Below are 22099 nucleotides of genomic sequence, written 5' to 3' on the forward strand. Positions count from 1 at the left end.
CTTATAATATGTTTGACATACAAATGGTTTCTACTGGTTAAGTGATATTGCATATTGAATCTTAATCTATTTCTCAGCATTGCCAAAGCATATATACCAAATTTTTAGCAAAATATTTTATTTTAAAATTGAATTACTAGAACCACTATTAGACATTAAACATGCCCTGACTTCCCATCTGATAGCTTGAGCAAGGTTTTCTCAGTTCTAACATGCATGTCTGACACATCATAGATTCTAACACACCTTTGCATCCTCCCAAGCAAGCTTGCACAAAATTACCCTTAAAACTCACCTTTGCTGCCTCCCAAGCAAAGCTTGCACAGAATTATCCTTAAAACTTTTGCCTTACAAGTTTTGGATAGCCCAGTTCATTACATCACAGTAATTAGGCATTGTTACAAGAAACCATCCTCTATTCCTCTGATTTTCTTCTAGATTCTTTTTGTAAATGAACATTAAAAAAATAAATGGATTAATCAATCTCTAGTTGTCAGCATGTATCTAATTGTTAGTATATACATATATACATTAGTTTGTTAATATCAACCTAACTAACAGGCTTAGTCGCTCAACATACTATTATTTGTTCTGCACTCCTATTACTTATACTGTACACATAATATGTATATATATAAAAAAAAAAAAGTCAATCCTTATATAACGATACACAAAAAAAATATACAAATATTATTCATACATACACTTTTGTCTCTTTGGCTCTCTTGTTTTCCATATGTTTTTATTCTACCCTTATTTTAATACTAATAACAAGCCAATTGACTAAAGGCTAAAGCATGCTTTGGATTAACGGCTTATTTGATCATGACTACCAACAAAAATCAAAACCAACCTATAATAATGAAAGTTACACTTGGAACCCAAGAGAGACCATATATAAATAGAGAGAGGGAGAGAGAGTTCATCAAAGAGAGAGAGAGAGAGAGAGAGAAGTACAAACATATGTGATATTTCAAACCTTTTTTTCCCTATTTCAAACATGAATCCTACGTTCTTACGTCTACCATATGGACAGGGCGGAGGTATGTACAAAGGGTGGGGGGGCCATGAATTTTGAAAATTTTTAAAATATATATACAATTATTTTAAAGTTTTCAAAATTTAGTCTACAAAAATAAGAGTTGGTCCCTCCAAATATATGAATTAGTCCAATAATGCACTTAAAAAAAAAATGGTCTAATAGTTATAGAGATATAACTTATTTTTTGCAATTCTATTTTTTATTGTAAAATGTGCTCTTATATCTGTTAAATATTTGATAAAATTTGGTATCAAACATATTTGAATTTATCTTTTTCAACCTGTTATGTGGTGATTAACAAGTCATTGACTCATTAAAAAAAATTTGTTACTAAAACTGTACATGAAATGTGTCTTTAGTTGCCATATAATGGGTTAGAGTAAGGTAACTTTAAATATGTTTGGAATCTAATTTATTCCTCCAAGTTTTGGATCATTCATATTTTTGAAAATTTCATTAGTTCAATTGAAAGATTTTTTACTTACTTTACTATAAAGTTTGATAATTTGTATTTAAAATGAAACTTTTTAAGAATTTCTCTAAGAAAATGAAAAAATTGAATTTTATTTTATGAAAGATCGCCATAAAAAATAATTTTGATTGAAAATACTAAGGTTTTTTTTTTTTTGGTTGGGTGTGTGTATATATGTAACTTGTCAAATAAAAAAGTGTGTGTATATATATGTGTGTAAATATATGTGTATGTGGAGGTTGTCTTAATAAATATATTAGCGTCGCAACTTGACCCTCGAACAAAAATTCCTGATTAAGCCCCTGTGTATGGAAATGTTCTTCCAGGCCCTTTTGAGACCCAATTTCTTTCACGAATTGAACCAGAACACTCATTGTTAGAAGGGATAAAAGTACAAGTGCAACTTGACTTCAAGGGCTAGCAAACATATACATACATATATATTTGTGTGTAACCTTTATACAGGGAAACATGAATACAAGGCAACAAATTCAGAATAAGAAAAACCAAAGAAACCATGCTCAAACTTGCTAGGAAACAAATACATACATGTATGCGTGTGTAACTTTATACAGGGAATCATGAATATAAGGCAACAAATTCAGAATAAGAAAAAAACCAAAGAAACCACACTCAAACTTGCTTAGACTTTCGTCAATGATACTTCGCTACCACCAGACTTGGAAACCTGTGAAGAGTCAGTACTTGAAGGGTATCCAATTCCATGGCGGTTGTTAGGGAAGAACATGAAAAGCCCACTAGAAACCACGCCAACAGCTGGAGGAAGCACCTTGAGCAAAGTCTTCTCCAACGAATCAGACACCAGATAGAAGCAACCCACAGTTTTTTGGTCCAAAAGCACTAGAACCCCAAACACAGTCAGTGCAAAAAGACCATGAACAAAGTCCCCAAACCGAAGCTTATAGGCCGATAAGTCCACGATCTTAGAGTCTTCCGAGGTCCAAAGGCCCTTCGATGTTACAATCCCATAGTGAGTTTTCCCATCATCTCCAACGTAACTATCAGTGAATGAAGAAAAGAAGCAAGAAAAGCCGCTCACAGCGACAAGAATGGCAGTGAGGTACTTGTAGATGGTTGTAGTGCAGTGGCCATTGTTGGATAGGGCAGGGCTGAGGAATTGGTACAAGAAGACTGTACCAGTTGGGAGGAGCCTAATAAGGTTGCCTAGCCCTGATAGTGTTTTGTCTTTGATTGTTGTCTGAGACGACTGAGAGATTTGCTTGGACTTTGAGGCATCCATTTGGGAATGTTTTGGTGAGTTTCTAGTGTTTGCTTTTTGGTTATGGAAGTTGCAAGTGGCAACTAACTTTTGGGGTATTTATAGAGCAATTGAGCTGATATAGAGACTAGAGAGAGCTTTCATGATTTGGTCTGCTTAGAATTGAAGAGAGAGTTGGGTAGCTAGCGTTGCCTTTACTTGTGGGAATACCTAGGGTGAGGTCATGGGCGGCAAAAAGTATTAGTGTTATGTATACATGCTACATCGCATTCACGTCTATGTAAAGTTTAAGATTACACACTTATATGAGATGAGAAGAATAGTGTTACTTACACTTGTTAATTTGATATATATATATATATATATATATAAAAGATGAAAGGAGCTTTTATATCTCACATCCATTTTTTTTACGTTCACACTTTTAAAATATGTGATCAATGTATTAATTATATGGATATTGTATAAAACTATGGAGAAATGAGTGTAAGAGAGAATTTTCTCAAGATGAAAGTATGTATGTGGTATCTACATATATAGATTACATGTAAGTGTGAATGTGGTGCAGCATGTATAATTGTTTGAGAAGGAAAATTTTTATTTCCCAATTTCAATTGAGTTTAATTTACATTATATTTTGAATAATAATTAAAATTTTATTTAATTTTTTTTGTTACTTTTCAGTTAATATTTTTCAAATTGATTTTATATACAACATTTTCTATCAATCCAAGCTTTTAGAATTTATTCTGTTACACTTATAAACAGTAGTTCAAACCCCTCACACATTAAACCCCCACCACTCAGGTGGTAAAAGTGTCACTTGGAGCTCTATATATCTAGCTATAGCTAAATCAATCTTGGTTGACCAAACATGCAGTTGTAATATTTAATTTTTTGTGGGTGAACCAGTTCAAAGCTTTTTCTAAGTATATACTTTGAAAAAGCGTGTGGGGGAAACCTCTAAAATTTCTTATTTATACCGACCAAAAAAAAAAAAAAAAAAAGTATAAAATAGGTGCCTCTGGCCCATATATACTTCGTACATGCAATTATTAAAGGATGTTGTTTTATTTTAGTGCTTGACGTTAATAAGTACATTAACTCTTATCCAGAAGAAATGGGTGAATTAATGCATGTCCAAGACGCCAAGTGCCGTATGCACGCTGTGTTCAATAACGTTACTTTCTCTCATAACTAGAAATGACTAAAATAGTTCATCAAAGTGGCATCTCTAAATCTGTTTCTTGTTTTATTTATACTTATCTCATGTTCAACATGCTTGTTGGAGATATAGGGTCTGTTTGGATAGAACTTATTTTGCTGAAACTGAAAACTTAAAACTTAAAACACTGTAGCAAATAATTTTTAAATGTGTAAATAGTACCGTGGGACCCATTTTTAATAAAAAAGTTGATAAAAAGTAGAATTTGTGGGTCCGTAAACAGTGTATATATGCACTGTTCACTGTAGAAAGTCAACAATTGCGGTTACTGTTCATTGAACAGTAACCGCAATACTCCAAATGAAAACGCGTGAATAAAGTCGAACCCAAACACACACATAGTGTCAACAAACGTGGAGAGAATTTGAACCATGGAGGGGTTTCCTGAAAATGATAGACTAATATATCTATTAGCAATAAGGTTCAGCTACTATAAGGTAGAAAGTACGTACATTACGGTACGGACTTAGATTAAAAAAAAAAAAAGTAATACATTATACAAATTTGAATTGAACAAGAAAGGTTATTTTCCGTGGTAGTTAGATGGTCTTGATTGATTATAACCTAACTAAGTTCCACCAGGAAAACCTAGCTACTCATGCAGTTCAGCTTAAAATTAAAATTAAAAAAAAAAAGGTTGGTGTTGGTGCTAGAGGTATATATGTCTAGCCTTTGTTTCAGTTTTTTTTTTTTTTTTTTTTTTTTTTTTTTTTTTTAACCTTTGCCAAGAAAGCTTTCTTCCACACTCTTGCATAATCTCATTCATAGGCATGTTTGTACTTTTCAAGAGAATGCTTAATTTTCTCAGTGTGTTTATTTTCTTTGTCCTTTACCTTAGCCCTCCATAGACTTCGTTTCGTTGACGCATATATATGATCACGTGCTTTGACAATCTTTGTGGCTCTTTAGATTGTTTGTATTTTAGTGTTGGATTGTGTTTCTAAAAATGTTAATTTTTTTTTCTTTCGGGCTTATACAGAATATCATAATTTTTCTTATATTTTTATATAAATATTAAATAAAAACTTTAATTCATCACTTTAAAATATTAATATATAAAAAATAAAATAAAACCTAATGTACCACTGCATCATTTGAACAAGTTAGTTGGACGGGGATGGCAAAAAGATAATGTAATTCAGAGTGATTTGATACATTTAGGGGTCTAAGGCGAAAACTAAATTGAAACATTTATATATTTAAATATGACTTTTAAAAAACAATTAAAATATTACTTAAACTTTATTGTCTTGTTTTTTTAGATGCAAATTAAATTACTTATTAAATTTTTGCTATCTTGTTCTACTAACACTTATATATTTTTTAATTGGTATTAATATAATAGGAATAATGCATTTATTTAAAAAGAAAAAAAAAGAAAAGAAAAAGAACTAGCATCCACAAAATTAACTATAATATATTTTCATTGTTATTCTTTTATTTCTACGGTCTTTTCTTTGTTGACTTGTTGTATCCAAATTTTTCTTTAATAGATTGAAACATATTTCACATTAAAAAAAAAATGGTTATATTGTACTGGCAATATAAATTTACATTTTAGACACACGAAAAGTAAAAAATGTAGTTTGCAAATGTGTACAATATTTGCCATTTTTTTATGTGTCTACAATAGAAATTAACATTGCAAGTATAATATAAACATATAAAAGCCCTAAAAAAAAAATGGCAGAATGTGGTGAACCAACTAGCATAATGTAAAAGCTTACTAACTCAAATGTTGTGAAATTTTTTATTTATGCAGCATTGCTCTTATTATTTATTTATTTTTAGAAATGCTACATCCACAATATACAAATCCTAGATGTTATGTTTTTACTAGTTTTAATTTGAACTTACCACTATTTTTTTTTTTTTTTTTTGCTTACTAGTAATAGCCAGTAACAACTTGCTACTTAAGATTTGTTACGAAAGTGTTGTGAAAATATTGTGGATGTAGCATTTATCTTTTTTTCTTTTTTTTTCATTTGATAAAAAATTGATATTCTATTCATTAAATAATATTTCAGCTTAATTAATACTATTACAATGAAAGAAATAATTATATTGGTTAAAATTTGGAGGTCTTTTTTCTACTTAGGGACCTTAGGCGAACACCTCATTTGCCTGTACTATTGAGCCAGACTTGATCAATGTAATGAGTGATAGAAATACAAAAGGGAAATGTGATTTTCTCATATTCAAGTAATTGAAGCTATGAAGCATATGGAAGAAGTCAAGAAATATGTTTAGCAATGCTAAAAAATATATTTAGCAAGACTAAATGAATATATATTTGTCAATGTGAAAATTAATATATTAAGAAATGTCACATGAAGATGTGTAGCAATAAATAAAGAGAGTAAGATAAATAGAAACTTGTCTTAATTACAAGTGAACATAATTCTTTCTCGACGGAAACAATCATGAGGCACATACAATAAGTCAAGCCACAAGAGAAACAATTAGCTACATCAAATTAAGTCATACACACATTTTCTCAAAAAAAGAAAAAGAAAAAATCATAAACATCATGGGACTTTTGAATGCATTACTTTATGAGGAGGAAATTACACAATCTACGCAAAGTATTAGTTAGCATATCTGGATAAATAACCTCTTCAATTCAATAATCCAAAACCAACACTCACTACAAGTCAAGAAATCACACAAACCCGTTTCATTCCCTAAATTTATGGTGAACCCATGAAACCATATCACACTTAGAACGAAGGCCTCCAAAATCTCACAAAAAAGCCTATTTCAATTTACGAAATCCAAACCCAACGTTGACCAAAACTAAAGTGAAATTAATTCTAATTAATCCAATTAAAGACCAATCAAAATTGTGGGTTTTAGTTAACCCAGCAACTCTCCAAAAAAAAAACAAAAAAAAAAAGACCGATCGAAATTAGCCTCCAATAACCGAGTCCAAATCTTCTGCCATGTTGTGTAAGAATTTGCGTCAACTGGAAAATAGAGAGTACTTTCTTTTCTAAAGTAAATGAAGCTAAACTAAATGTGTGATTCTCAAGCTCAACCACCCAGGTTTGTGCTTTTGACATAAATGACTTCTAAATCAAACCAAACAAAGGCATCAAGAACAGAGCTCTCAAAAGTTATAAGAAAGGTTATAATACAAAATTTTCAACATTCTCTCAAACCTCAAAGAATTTTTGCTGTTTTTGATAGTTGATTCAATGCACTGGTTTTTATGGGTGGGGCGCAATACTATCTCAATTGGCTAAAATTGAGATTTAAAAATTAAATTTCAATTTCTCAGCTTCTTAATTAAAAATTGGGTAAATTACAATAACCAACCCCGAGGGTTTGGAGCAATACCAAAAACATCCAAAGGTTTTTTAAAATGACCAATTTGGTCCTTAAACACTAACATCGTTTGTGCTTTGTCTATTAAACTAATTTGTTTCATTTTTTTAGATTACCCTGTTCTCTCTCTCTCTCTCTCTCTACATTCTTTCTTGCCTTCACGCTAGTAAAATCTCCATCTCTCCCTCAAGCCCAAGCTCAAGCCATAAGGTTTCAGACCACTGCCACTGAAACGGTTTCAAAGCCGGCTAACCCTCAAAACTCATGCCATATGTCGCTGTTTAAATCTATGAGCCTAGATCTGGATCTAAGAGGATGATGGTTGGATTGCGATCTAGGAAGATGGTGGACGGTGGTTTCTGGGTGTGATGCATGGTGGTTGGTAGTTATAAGGTCATTGTCCAATGTAAATTTCCATCATGGGTATGAGTTTTTTTCTTAAAAAAAAAAAAAAAAAAAAAAATTGATCTGGGTTTGTTTGGGTTTGAGGTGTGAATCATATGATGTGGATGGTTGGTGATAGGCCAAAAACGAATTAACCTTTTGTGATGAATTAATTGATTAATTAGCCAAGTTTATTAATTAATCAAATTAACATGCAAAGCGCGTAGTAGCACTAACAAATCACTAATAAACTAATTATGCAGCGGAAAATAAATAACACGATGATTTGTTTATGAATGGGGAAAATCTAACGGCAAAAACCCCACCGGGTGATTTTCAGGTCACCATTCCCAAAATTCCACTATTATTACAACAAGTGGTTACAAGTAAAGGAATCCCAAGTACCTTACCAACTTACAGTTGAACCCTTATCCCAATACCCAATTGGACTTGTTCTATAATGACAGTTTCTCCTTTCGATGCACAGCTCCTAAGTACGTGACTAACCAATTGTGCGGATCCCAGTATGCGACTTCAATTACCAACTAAGAAGGTTGTTGACTGCAAAGTTCTTCAGTTCATCCACATGATGAAGATCAAGAAGATACTTGGTCACAAAACCCTACGGTGCACATATATAGCAACTTCTTTAAGAAAAAGAGATGAACTAGGGCAAGAATTTCGTCTCCGGTCATAATTTGCTTGAACAGAGTTTGCTCAATACTTGTGCAACTTGTGAATTGTTTGACGGCCCTTAAAACAATCATTTTATATGTTTAGGGTTAGGAGAAAAGAAGGCCCAAAGACACATTCACAGATTCCAAGAAAAACAGAACATAATTTTTGTTTCTTTAAACCTCGACAAATAGAAGCTATCGAGCATCTGTCGAGCTCGCTGTTGAGCCACGAGGCTGAAACAGCTTCTTAAACCTCGACATATGCTAGCTATCGAGTTTTAGTAACTCTGCACTTTTCGCTTGTTTTCTTGGACAGACTCGAAGGCTTCAATACTTGATCTTGAAACATAGTTTCTTGAAGTATTTAGACATATCCTAAATCTACCTAAATACAAGTAAAGTGCGTTTTGTCAAAGGATATACCAATTACATAAAATAGTTACATATGTTCTTAACAAGTGAATCATATATGTCCTAACAGTTGGAATCGTTTGGGTTTGAGGAGGATGAGTAGGTAGTGATAGGTGGTGTTGTGGTGAACGGTGGTTGTTGGGTCACACAATGCTCACCGTTGTGGGTCTGAGTTTTGTTTTGATTGATTGATTTATTTATTTGGGTCTATTTGAGGTGTGATGTTTGATAATTGGTTCGTTGAGCTGATCATGTTTGACTGTCTTGTGTGATGTTGAAATTAATTGGGTTGATCTTGGTCTAATTTTTTGATGCAGTGAGATTTTTGTGTTTTTTTTCTTTTTGGGATAATTACACTTTACCAACCTGTGGTTTGCCTCCAATTTGACTTGCCTACCCGTGGTTTCAATTTTGACACTTTACCCACTCGAGGTTCAATCCGTTACCCACTCGAGGTTCAATCCGTTACTACTCCATAACCCACCTCCTTGTCTACCGTTACTCTAACACGTTTTCTTTCAAAATCAAAACACAAAACAGATCAAAAAGTTAGGATTTTTTATTACTTAATAACTTCTATGAGAACATATGTCCAGAAAAATCAAACCTAAATCAACCACTATAAATATCATATTTTCCTTCTCATATGCTCAATTGGCTCCTTAACATGCATTGTCAATTTAGATATCTGACTTTCTCCTTTAAGTTGAAAAACACACTCTCAGTTTCTGCTCCGGAAGAAATCTCCACATCTTTCGTTTCATGTGCATGGGAGGACACTGGTGTTTTTGAAGAAATTAGCTCAATTTCAGGTTCATGGGTGGAGGCAGTCTCATGATCTTCAAATTTTGCTAATTTTGAAACTCCAAAAACATAGAGTTCTCTAAGAGACTCCAATCTAATGATGGTGCGTGGAAGATACAAAAGATTTTTGCAATGGCTCAAATCCACTACTGTAAGACCAGTCAAATGCTCAATTGACGAAGGTGGCTCCTTTATTGCAGTCCCATTTAAATAAAGCTCACTTTATGTCCGGGGAAAATCCAGAAATGCCAAAACGAAGCCAATGACTTCTTCCTATTGTTCAAAACGTTGGTACAGAGACTCTCTATGGAGAAACTAGAAATATGGGCAGTGGTGTCTTGGGGAATTTGGAATGCACGGAATAGAGTATATTTTGAGAGAGTTCGACCCCATCCCAAAGCCATCTTGGCAAGGGTTGTTGGGTTCTTGCAGGAATACCAAAACCTCAACAACGCACAAAGGAACAGTGGAGAGAGCTAATCAGATGTCTCATGTTGAAGCTCATTTCTTAGGCTTGTTGTGATATTTGTAATTAGGGGTTAAAACTTCCCCTATTTCGGATGTGCCTAAATAGGGCTTATATACTTATTTTGTATACTGCTTTCTTCATTCAAAAATATTTCTATTCTATTACCTCAAAAAAAAAAAAAAAAAAAAAAAAAAAAAACTGTTGCATGTTTTCTGCAAAGTCTGGAATCACCTTGACATTGGAGCAACCAGAAAGAATAAGAATCTCAAGAGATTCTGTTTCAATCTTGCTGGGAAGACTTCTAAGACGAATGCAATCTTTCAGATCCATAAAAATAAGCCTTTTGAGGACAGCAATGGATGAGTGAACCTCAATCAAATTTGTACAACCTTCAAATATATTTTCTGCAAATTTGGAATCCCTATGAGATTTAGGGTGTTTCTTAGATTTTGGGAATGACTGAGTTTGATGATTATTAAATTGTTCAAAATCTGTTTGGAAAAGCAAGTTAGAATAATTAGCTTCACTATAAAACGCATCACCAAATCCACTAATCCAGCAAATAAAATAATACAATAATGAAATCAATTGGATACAGAAATTAACCTAGAAAAAAAAAGGGTACATAAAGAGTAAGACAATTGGAGAAATATAATTTGCACGGAGCTATGATTATTCCGGTGTTGAGATCTCGCTGGAGACAAGTGCAGTGCATTGATGCGATGTTGAGATTGGTGTTCAGATATGAATTTTTAAAATTTTTTAACACTAAAATAAAATTAAAATCTGATGTGTTGATTTTAAAGAGTTGTGACATGCTAATCTTAAAGTTTAATGATTTTTTGTAGATGTTTCATTAAGTCAGTGATAGGTTGATCTGGGTTTTTTTTTTTTTTGGGGGGGGTTATGTTCATCATGTTCAAGATTTGTATGAAGGGAAAGAGAGACAAATACCACTTTTTGATCTTCTTTCTCTTGCATTTTTGTGCTATTTTTTGTTTTGGGAGGAGAGAGACATAAAATTTGTACAAAAATACCTATTTACCCTTAATTTTAACAGAGGTGGGTTACGACACACTCACGGTGAGAATCACAGGTAGGTAAAGTGTCAAAATTAAAACCACGGGTCGGTACATAGAATTAGAGGCAAACCACAGGTGGGCAAAGTGTAATTATCCCTTTCTTTTTTGAATGTTCTGTAAAAAAAATTTCCAAATGAAATTGTGTATGGTTTTGGAAAATGGATACACTGGTTTAGTGAGATTTTTTTGAATGTTTCTTAAATACATGGCCGTGTATATCCTTTGGATGGTTTGGGCTTGAGAATGAGTGAGAGAGAGGGTTTATGTTTAGGGTGAAGAGAGTGAAGAAATGGAATGAATAAATGAGCTGAAAATTTGTTTAGGAGAGAGTGAACAAACGAAATTACACGGCGTTAGTATTTAAGGACCAAATTGCTCATTTTTTTAAAACATTTGGTTGTGCTTGGTATTACATTGTGTTAGAGTGAACAAACGGAATTACACGGCGTTAGTGTTTAAGGACCAAATTGGTCATTTTTTTTAAAACCTTTTTTTTTTAATTTAAGGGTTGAGGTTGAAAGTTAATTTTTTAAGTTTCAATCTTAATTATTGAGAACTATTACAACCCGTATAATACCCTAGGTATTGCATGAGTTCTCAACTTATTTCTTCTGCATAGCCTAGAAACACTCCATTTTCCTGCAAAAGATTCTATAAATATTAAATTACTATTACCGCTATTACTCTATTAGACGCTAAACATGCCCTGACCTCCTATTTTATAGCTAAAACAAGGTCTTCCTCAGTTATGACATGTCCTTTATTGGAAAATTAATAAATAAATAAACAGGCCTGAGGAGGACCAAGGAGGGCTACCAAGCATACATGCATGCACAGACTAACCCTTAAAAGAGCAATGTTATGACCACAATTTTAGCTACAATTTATTCATTAGGCAAGTTGGGAGTAGTAGAGTGGTTGACTCATATGGATCTACCATTTTTATCACATCACTTACAACTCATCACATAAGCAAATTATGACAAAAATTGTAATTCTAACAATTTTTCTTAAAACTGTTAAATAGTCCAAATCACTACATCTCAATATACATAGGCCTAGTGACAAGATCCATCCCATGCTTTTCCTCTAGATTCTTTTTGTAAATGTACATTAAAAAATTAACGGCTTTTGCTTCCACGTAAGCTCCGCAGAGCGAATTCGCAACATAGTTATCCTTTGTAGCCTGGAGTAATCTATCTCTAGTTGTCAACATGTTTCTAATAGTCTTTTTTTTTTTGGTAAACAACATGTTTCTAATCTATATATATATATATATATATATATATATAAAACCGAAACTTTTGGAGCTTCCACAATTTTTCACATCAGTATTAATTAAATTAAAAAAATAATAATAATAAGCAACCAAAATTTTTTTCCACAAACGTGAAAAGCAAACCCGATACCCACACTGACCGTAGTCAAATTTTTCCACAAAGCCAACTCTGAATCCTTTTTCTCTATTTCTCTACCCTTCTCCCCAAAACCCAACTCTGAAAAGAATACCTAACACCATCTTCTTCTCCTCTCTCTTCTCTAAAACCAATACTTCCCTAAAACCTTCTCTTCTCGCCTCCCTTGGAACCCAAATTTAATAATCAACCGTCTCTCTCTAACCTTCTTCTCTCTAGGCTGCCTCACAATACCTCTTCAAGAACAAACCATCTTGGATCAATGGGAAAGTCCCTCTCTAGTTTCCGCACATCCAAGTGAGTATTGCCCTAAAATTTCTCAGTTCGATTTCTGATAGTGGTTTTTGTTGTTATATTATTGCAATTTTAATGTGGTTTCCTTCCCTTTGTAAATTTGGATTCTTTTTTTCTCTTTTAGGTTTCTGTGTAGGCACTGATTTGTGAGCCCTTTGATTTACAGATAAATTCAAAATTCGATAGGTATGATTTTTTTATGATTCATTTATGGTGGATTTGTGCATTAACATTAGAGTTTGGGAATTTCTCTGCAAATTTAAAATTTTTCGTTGAGAATGAATTTGGGTCTAATTTCTCTGCAATTTTACTGATTTTGATTTTCGGATTTGTGAAGGGTTTTTGCTCATCGGACCTCACCTCGACCCAAAGCCCTAAACCAAAGGTTTCTCTCTCTATCTCTCTCTCTCTGTTTGTTTTTCTATTTTCTTTGTTTAAGTTTTGTTTGGTTAGAAAGTAGTGTTTTACACGCTTTGATTTTTTTTTTTTCGTAGAAGATCGGAGTGAAAAGTGAAAGAGTAGTTCCTCGGTTGAGCTAACCAGGTCAGTTTTCCGATTGTGCTTTCTCTGTTTGGTTGCTGAGAAAGAAACAAATAAGAAGGATTGTTGTTTTTCCTTTTTGACGTAAGAAATAAGAATGAGCTGAATACAGTTGTTTGGTTTAGTTTACTGTAGTCTCTAGGCTCTCGCTTTTATTATTTTTTGTTTTTTTGTTTGGGGAGGAAGAAGCAAAAAAAATTCAAACTTTCACGCTCTCATATATATTTTCACTGTTTTTTTTTTTTTTTTTTTGTTTAATAATCTCTAATTCACAATTTTAGGCTTTGTGAATTAGAGGGGTTGATGTAGTACAAAGATGCAGAGACAATAGAGTGTGCAACTGAATGGCCTATCTTAATTGATTCCCTTACTCCTTGCAATATACTCCTAGGGTTGGCCACAACCTTCACTTGCAATGTTGAGGCTGAATTACTTGAAATAGAGATCATGTCTATTGGTGAAATAGAGAAGCAGAAACAAAGCAAAAAAAAGCACTATTATAACAGTTAGCCTTTTCTGTTGTGCACCGCCACTGTTGTATAAGCATATAAATCTCCTTGAAGCCAACACTTTATGGCTTTTCATGCTTAGCAATTCTTCTTTTGATGTAAATAATGAAGATCTCAGCCCAAAATTATCTTTCATTCATTCTTTGTTTTCAACATAATTGCTAATGAATCCTCATCCTTCAATGATAATGAATTGGAGATAACTATATGATTTGCTATAGAATGTTGAACACCCATATATCCCCTAAATGTATTTCGAAAGGGTTTAGAACAAGTCACACTTTTTTACTTCACATTGTATCTGAGCTAAAAAGTGATCAAGCCATACTTGGTCCAATGAAGAAATAATGTTGGAAGGCTTGCTTCTAATAGGAGGCATCAATATGTTTCTAATTTGTATATTCCATTATTCTAAATATTCTTTAGGTACTAGAAATATTGCTTCCCTCTATTACAACACCTCTAGATTAACCAAGTTCTATTTCTTGGTTATATATGCTAAGTGTTTGACAAAAGGCCTCTAAGAGCAATTGGTTTTACTTGACATTTTTGCACTTATGTTAGTTTACAAGCCTATACAGGTACTGGGATTATAGTATAGATGAACTATCATAAACTATTTGATGATGACCCACTAAGTTCTGTATTTATGTTTATTTACTTTTATGTATCGCAATAATCATAAATATCTTAGACATTGTACCTGAGGTGTGTATTTTTGCATTATGCAGACTGGGGATATGCTGTCTTGGTTTTAAATAGTGGAAATATAATTATTTGGACCATCTAATGTGTTCATTCCCACACCTTTTGATTTATGTTTGGATTGTGCATTCTTGGTTTTATGCTACATTCTAATTTTAGAAATTTTCTTGAAATTAATAATTTTTTATTTTTTATTCCAATTTGTGGGTTATTGGTTTATAAATTGATATAAATCATGTCAGATGTCAAAAATCATGTACAAATTAGTCCTCAAATCAGTTGGTTACATCCTAAACGTAATTCCTCATTATTCAAGTTGGCTTGGGCTGCCTATGTATATATTTGGATTTAGAAAAATGCAAGGGTGTTTAGTGGCAAAGTATTATTAGAGGAGGCTATGCTATATCTGTTCAATTGTAAAGTGTTTAGTTTGTCATGGGTGTAATTTTTTGGGTGGATTCAAGTTGTAGTAATTTTAATACTATTTTATCAAAAAGTTGTTCTCTTCCCAAGTTTCTGTTTTCTTTGTATATTAAGTCATGTTTTCCTCTTTATGATGTTAGGCATAAAGAAAATGCAAGTTAAATTCTACTGCAAGTCTCTAATAGAGCTGTTTGGAAGTAATCTTTAAGTTATGATATGATGAGTGGAATCCTATTTTACATTCAAAGATGTTTTTCTGCCACTCTTCATGCGCATCATTTGATCAACTTGAACTAAAATTCTTGCTTGCTTAATATTGATTTTTATTGACTACAACCATAAAATAAAGGACAACATGGTCCAGCCTAGAAGGTTGCCATTGTAGCTCTTTTAATTCCCCCCCCCCCCAAAAAAAAAAATTGAAATATCTATGATAAGAGAAGTTAGACAATATATGTGATTGATGATAGTATTAACAACTATGTATGATATATGGTACCTCCATGTATAATATATTTATGATTGTGTTTGCAAGGATCGTGGAGCTTATGTTTGCATCAATTATAAGATGGAGGATTTTGTTAAAAGGGTGAAGAAAGAAACAAGTGGAAAGTGTATTTTTTTTTCTAATATTAAAACCTCACTTTTCTTCAACTGTGGATTAGTGAAACTAAAGAATATGATTATTATTTTGTTAAGTGGACCTTTTCATAAGGAGATCTTTTTTATTGTTTGTTATTGTCAAGGAAGATTATAAGTTATTTTCTTTTTCAAGGCATATTAGCTATACTTTTGGGAGTATACCATGGAAAAGAAAGAACACTGCTAAGGGCCTAAAAACAACTTTTTGTTGCTGTTTAGGGCCATGTTTAACTTTATCTTGAGATGAAAAATGAGACTACATCATACAAAAATACAATCCCTCTGTACATTCAGCAATATAGAGATACAACTGTATACAGTAATGGAGATTTTCATTTATGAGAAGTGGAAGTACACAAGCATAAACAAATTATTTTCGTATTTATTTGTATGTGAGTTTTTGTTGTTATATTGTTGCAATTTTAATGTGAAAATTGTTATATGAACCTATGAAATAACCCTCAAGTTACTATTAACCTTGATTTATTTGTTCATATATACTATACAGATAACATATATAATATTATATCATGTTAATATGAAATTAATAGATATTTTTTAATTTATTAGTACTTAATAAAGAAAACAAATATGTATAATAATTAAAATAAAATTGTCAAATTTTCCCGTGCATAGCACGGGTTACGACTAATAGTCTCTAGTTGTCAACATGTTTCTAATAACAAGCTGTCATAGCATTTTAATATTATGTAATTAAAATTGTTAAATATGACAAAAAATATATATATATATATATATATATGTCAGTTAATATAGAAGATAAGAAATTAGTGCAATATTTAATATATGTGAAAAAAGAGGTAAAAGGATGCTAGTATTGATTTCTTTGTCCCTAGAATTTTTTTTAATGGATTTCTTTTATACTTTTGTTCATTTTGATACACCGATAATTAAAGTTACAGCAGGAGCCCAACCCATATATAAATAGAGAAAAGGAGAGAAAAGTACTAACATGTGTGATATTTCAAACCATTTTCTTTCACTATCAAACATGATTTCTACGTACGTCCACTATAAGGAAATATCCTTCCCGGCCCTTTGAGACCTAATTTCTTTCACGAATTGAACCAGAAAGAAGGGAAAAAAGTACACGCAGTGCAACTTGGCATAAAAGGGCCAACGAACATATATACATACGCGTATATACAACACGGAAACATGAATATAGGGCAACAAATTCAGAATAAGAAAAAACCCAAAGAAACCACACTCAAACTTGCTTAGGCTTTCGTCAAGGATACTTCGCTACCACCAGACTTGGAAACCTGTGAAGAGTCAGTACTTGAAGGGTATCCAATTCCATGGCGGTTGTTGGGGAAGAACATGAAAAGCCCACTAGAAACCACGCCAACAGCTGGAGGAAGCACCTTGAACAAAGTCTTCTCCGACGAATCAGACACCGGATAGAAGCAACCCACAGTTTTTTGGTCCAAAAGCACTAGAACCCCAAACACAGTCAGTGCAAAAAGACCATGAACAAAGTCCCTAAACCAAAGCTTATAGACCGACAAGTCCACGTTCTTAGAGTCTTCCGAGGTCCAAAGGCCCTTCGATGTTACAACTCCATAGTGAGTTTTCCCATCATCTCCAACGTAACTATCAGTGAATAAAGAAAAGAAGCAAGAAAAGCCGCACACAGCGACAAGAATGGCTGTGAGGTACTTGTAGATGGTTGTAGTACAGTGGCCATTGTTGGATAGGACAGGGCTGAGGAATTGGTACAAGAAGACTGTACCAGTTGGGAGGAGCCTATTGAGGTTGCCTAGCCCTGATAGTGTTTTGTCTTTGATTGTTGTCTGAGACAACTGAGAGAATTGCTTGGACTTTGAGGCACCCATTTGGGAATGTTTTGGTGTGGGATATATTATAAGGGATGGGTTTAAGAATAGTGTTTGTTTTTTGGGTTATGGAAGTTGTAAGTAGCAATTAACTTTTGGGGTATTTATAGAGCAATTAAGCTGATATAGAGACTAGAGAGAGCTTTCATGATTTGGTCTGCCTAAACTTGAAGAGAGAGTTGGGTAGCTAGGTTTGCCTTTACTTGTGGGAATACCTAGGGTGAGTTCATGGGCGGCAAAAAGTATTGTGTTATGGATACATGCTAAATCGCATTCAAGTCTATGTAAAGTTTACAATTACACACTTTCATTTATTTATTTATTGCTGAAGATTACACACTTATATGACATGAGAAGAATAGTGTTACATACACTTAGTTGATTTGTAATATATAAGATGAAAGGGGCTTTTATCTCTCACATCCACTTTTTTCATGTCTACACTTTTAAAATATGTATAATTAGTGCATTAATTATGGATATTGTATAAACAAATGGATGTAAAATGAGTATAAGAGATTATTTTCTCAGGATGAAAATATGTATGTGGTATTTACACTAGACATGGCAAATCGACGGGTTGAGTCAAATTTAAGTTGGGTCGATCGGGTTGCAGGTCAAATGGGTTACAGGTTAAAAATGGGTCATTTTAAGTGGGTTAAAAATCAGTTTGGGTCAATCGGGTTGTGGGTCGAGTTGACCCGTATTTTTCATGACTTTTTTTTTTTAATAAAGAAAAATAACATGTATTTGCCATTTGGAAAGTCATGTAACAAATTATTTGATATAAAATGCATTACTTTGAATTCACTACTTATATCAAGAATGAACTCAGTTAAACTTATTAATACTTATTCAATAATTTTAAAATTATACAAATCCCAACATTGCGAACTAAAACAAAATAATACAAAGATAAGTAAAACAAAAACACAAGTTTTATGTCTACACAATATCAACATCTCAAAATATAAAAGAAAATTACAAATGACTTATTGGATAACTTATTTGACAAAGAATAAAAACATATAAGAAATTTACAATCTTGAAAATTAATTTTATAATTTATTATCAATAGTAGTTGGCACCCTATTTCAATTTGAAAATATACATTAAAGTTTGATTATTTACTTATTTATATATGGTCTCTTTATGAATATCATTTCATTGTTAAACAACACACACTCTAGAAAATATCATAATTTATTTTGAAAAGTCGTTTATTTTGGACATAAATTAATTAAAAAAAATAGGTCTAAGCATTTATAATTTATGTTAATTTGATACTTTGGCTTCACTATTTTCACATTTATGAATGTTTCTCACACGTCTACAATTTTAAATTTATATTTTTAACTTTACTGTAACCAAATTATCTTGACATGTACTTTATTATTTAATATTTAAAAATCTTTACTCATTACAGAATGCTCAACCTTTCATCTTCAATTCATTTGCATGCAGTTATGTAAATGTCTCAATTGTTTTCTTAATGCTCATAACAAACGATTAAACCAATATTGTCTTAATTTTATTATTTTTTTACAAAAAAAAAAGTTTTAAAAATGGCTCGGGTCGTAGGTTGGGTTGACCCACAAAAAACACAAGTCGGGTCACGGGTCAATGCATTTTTGTTTCAGGCCAAAAAATCAGGTTTGAGTTGGGTCGGGTCGGGTTGGAAAATTCTAACCTATTTTGCCATGTCTAATTTACACATATAGATTACAAGTAAGTATGAATGCGGTAGGTGTTGCATGTATAATTGTTATAAGAAAGGAAAATTTTTAATTCCCAATATCAATTGTGTTTAATTTGCATTATATTTAGTTAATATTTTTCAAATTAATTTTATATTCAACATTGTCTCTCAGTATCGAAGCTTTTAGAATTTATTCTGTTACACTTATAAACAGTACTTCAAACATATAATCCCCACCACTCAGGTGGTGAAAGTGTCACTTGGAGCTCTCTAGCTAAATCAATATTGATTGACCAAGCATGCAGTTATTTTATATAAATTTTATTTAAAGAATGATATCCAAAGCTTTGTCTAAGCATATACGTACCTTCATAAAGCGTGTGGGGGAAACCTATGTAATTTCTTCTTTATACTAACAAAAAATATATATTAAAAAATAGGCGCCTCTGGCCCATACTTCGTACACGAAATTTTTAAAATTTATATATATGTTGTTTTAGTACACATTAATTACCTTACCCTCATATTCTTATAGGTGCAAATTGATTAGGACAGTCTATTCAATTTACGTAATGCTCTATTTCGTTATTTTCCTGGTCAAATAATCAACATTAATTTTCATACTTAATTAGTTGTATGAAGTGTTCATTATCCAGAAGAAATGGGTGGTGAATTTATGCATGTCCAGGACGCCAAGTGCCATTATATATGTTATGTTCAATAATCGTTGCTTTCTCTCATAAGTCATATCTACAAATGACTAAAATAGTTCATCAAATTGGCGTCTAATCTATTTCTTGTTTTATTTAGACTTATCTCATGTTCAACATGCTTGTCAGAGATATATTTTCTACAAATGTGGAGAGAATTTGAACCATGGAGGGGTTTCCTGAAAATGATAGACAAATATATCTATTAGCAATAAGGTTGATCAGCTACAATATTGTGCTAGTCCAATTATGTTGTTTAAGCCAAACAATTCTATTTTGGACAAGAGTTGCTGTGATTTGAATTTGACTTTTTAAATATGATGCTATACGGTAGCATGCAAGTACATATATACATTACGGACTTTGCCAAAAAAAAAAAAAAAAATACAACGTACATTATATATACATATTTAAGTTGAACAAGAAAGGTTATTTTCTATGTTAATTAGATGGATTAGATTGATTACCTAAGTAAGTTCCACCAGGAAAACCTAGCTAACCATGCAGCACAACTTCATAGTTCAAACTACAAATTAAAGAGTTGAAGCTAGAGGTATGTCCACAAAGTTTTTTTACCTTTGCCAAGAAAGCTTTCTTCCACACTCTTGCATGATCTCATTCATAGGCAAGTTTGTACTTTTCAAGAGAATACTATAAACAGCAAAGCCTGTCCAATTTCCAACCACCACTGGAGTTTTCTTTTATCTTTTCCCAACATCTAGCAAGTCAATAATCACTTGGAAATTTAAGACATCTGCTTAATTAGTACGAACAATTTGCGAAAGATGCATGACATGCATGATGACTATATTGTTGTATGCAAGATATATTTCTTTTGATGATGGAAATGTTGAAAATTCAGGCACCGATCCCATGATATGATCATTCAGTGATAAATTCAACATCTCCAGTGAGTTTTTTGCACACCAAGACAAGTTATTGATAAGCTCAAATAGTTGTCCACTTAGCTTATTGTCCGACAGGGACAATGAACTTAAAGTACAAATATTTCCCAAGGATTTTGGTATGCTACCTTCAAGTTGGCAGTAAGAGATCAAGAGCAGTAAGAGATTTCAAATAGTTGAAACGGGTATGAATTGAGAGAGAGGTTGGAGGAAGATCACATGAACTCAAGCTCAATTTTGTTAAATAAGGGAGACGATTACTTGATATGCCAAGAATGTATTGACTCCTTTGGTAACTTAATAAATTAATTTAGCCAAATGAAATTAATTAGATTCAATCACCTGCAATAAGCATGGTAGCACAAACAAATCATCAACTAAGTTAAATGCAGCGGAAAATAAATTTGATACAGGTAATTTGTTTACGAATGAGAAAAATCACCAAGGCAAAATCCAACCGGATGAATTTAAGGTCACCACTTCCGAGAATCCACTATTATCAAAATAAACAGTTACAAGTAAAAAGAATCTCAGTATCTAAGACCAACTTACAGTTGAATCCTTACTCCAATACCCAATTGGACTTGCAATGTAGTGACAATCTCTCATTTCAATACATGACTCCAAGTACGTGATTAACCAATCGATGCATGGATCCAAATACATGATTAACACACCAACTTGAGAAAGATGTTGGTTGCAAATTTTTTCAATTCATCTAAATAATGAAGATCAAGAAGCTCCTTAGTTACAAAACCTTTGGCGCAAAGATGCAGCAACTTCTATAAGGAATATGATGAACTAGGGCAAATTCTGTCTTCAGTTACAATTTGCATGCACAATCAATTTGCATTTAGTTGCATCACTTTGCATCACATTTGACGGCCTTTAAAATAATCCTTATATATGTCTAGGTTTGTGAGAAAAGAAACTCTACACAAATACACTTGGATATGCGTAAAAACAGATTTGGAAATCTGAATTTCGTAATTCTTGATAGATACTGTTTTTGTCAAGCAGCTGTTGAGCACAAGCATTAAACCTCGATAGATATTATCTGTTGAGCTATCTGTCAAGATTTAATAAACAACATTTCTTCACTTGTTTCTTGGATAGATTTGCATGACTTCAATACTAGACTTGAACTTTTGTTCCTTAAAGTAATAAACTCATCATAGATCTATCCAATTACAAGTGCGTTTTGTCAAAAGATTAGCCAATATTACATAACACATGTCTCTAACAATATCCACATATGTCCTAAC

At 32.5% G+C, this 22099-nt stretch overlaps 2 protein-coding genes across 2 annotated transcripts; both read right to left on the reverse strand.

Moving 5' to 3' along the window:
• Positions 1-1931: 1931 nt before the first annotated feature.
• Positions 1932-2821, reverse strand: LOC115950520 (protein DMP2-like). The gene has a single exon (XM_031067709.1). The coding sequence runs from the start codon at positions 2773-2775 to the stop codon at positions 2158-2160; it is 618 nt and encodes a 205-aa protein (XP_030923569.1). The 5' UTR covers positions 2776-2821; the 3' UTR covers positions 1932-2157.
• A 14081-nt stretch (positions 2822-16902) lies between these two features.
• LOC115949729 (protein DMP2-like) lies at positions 16903-17520 on the reverse strand. The gene has a single exon (XM_031067018.1). It carries the CDS (start codon positions 17518-17520, stop codon positions 16903-16905), a length of 618 nt encoding a protein of 205 aa, XP_030922878.1.
• Between the last annotated feature and the right edge of the window lie 4579 nt (positions 17521-22099).

The sequence above is a fragment of the Quercus lobata genome, chromosome 6 (assembly GCF_001633185.2).
Source record: "Quercus lobata isolate SW786 chromosome 6, ValleyOak3.0 Primary Assembly, whole genome shotgun sequence".
Lineage (NCBI taxonomy): Eukaryota > Viridiplantae > Streptophyta > Magnoliopsida > Fagales > Fagaceae > Quercus > Quercus lobata.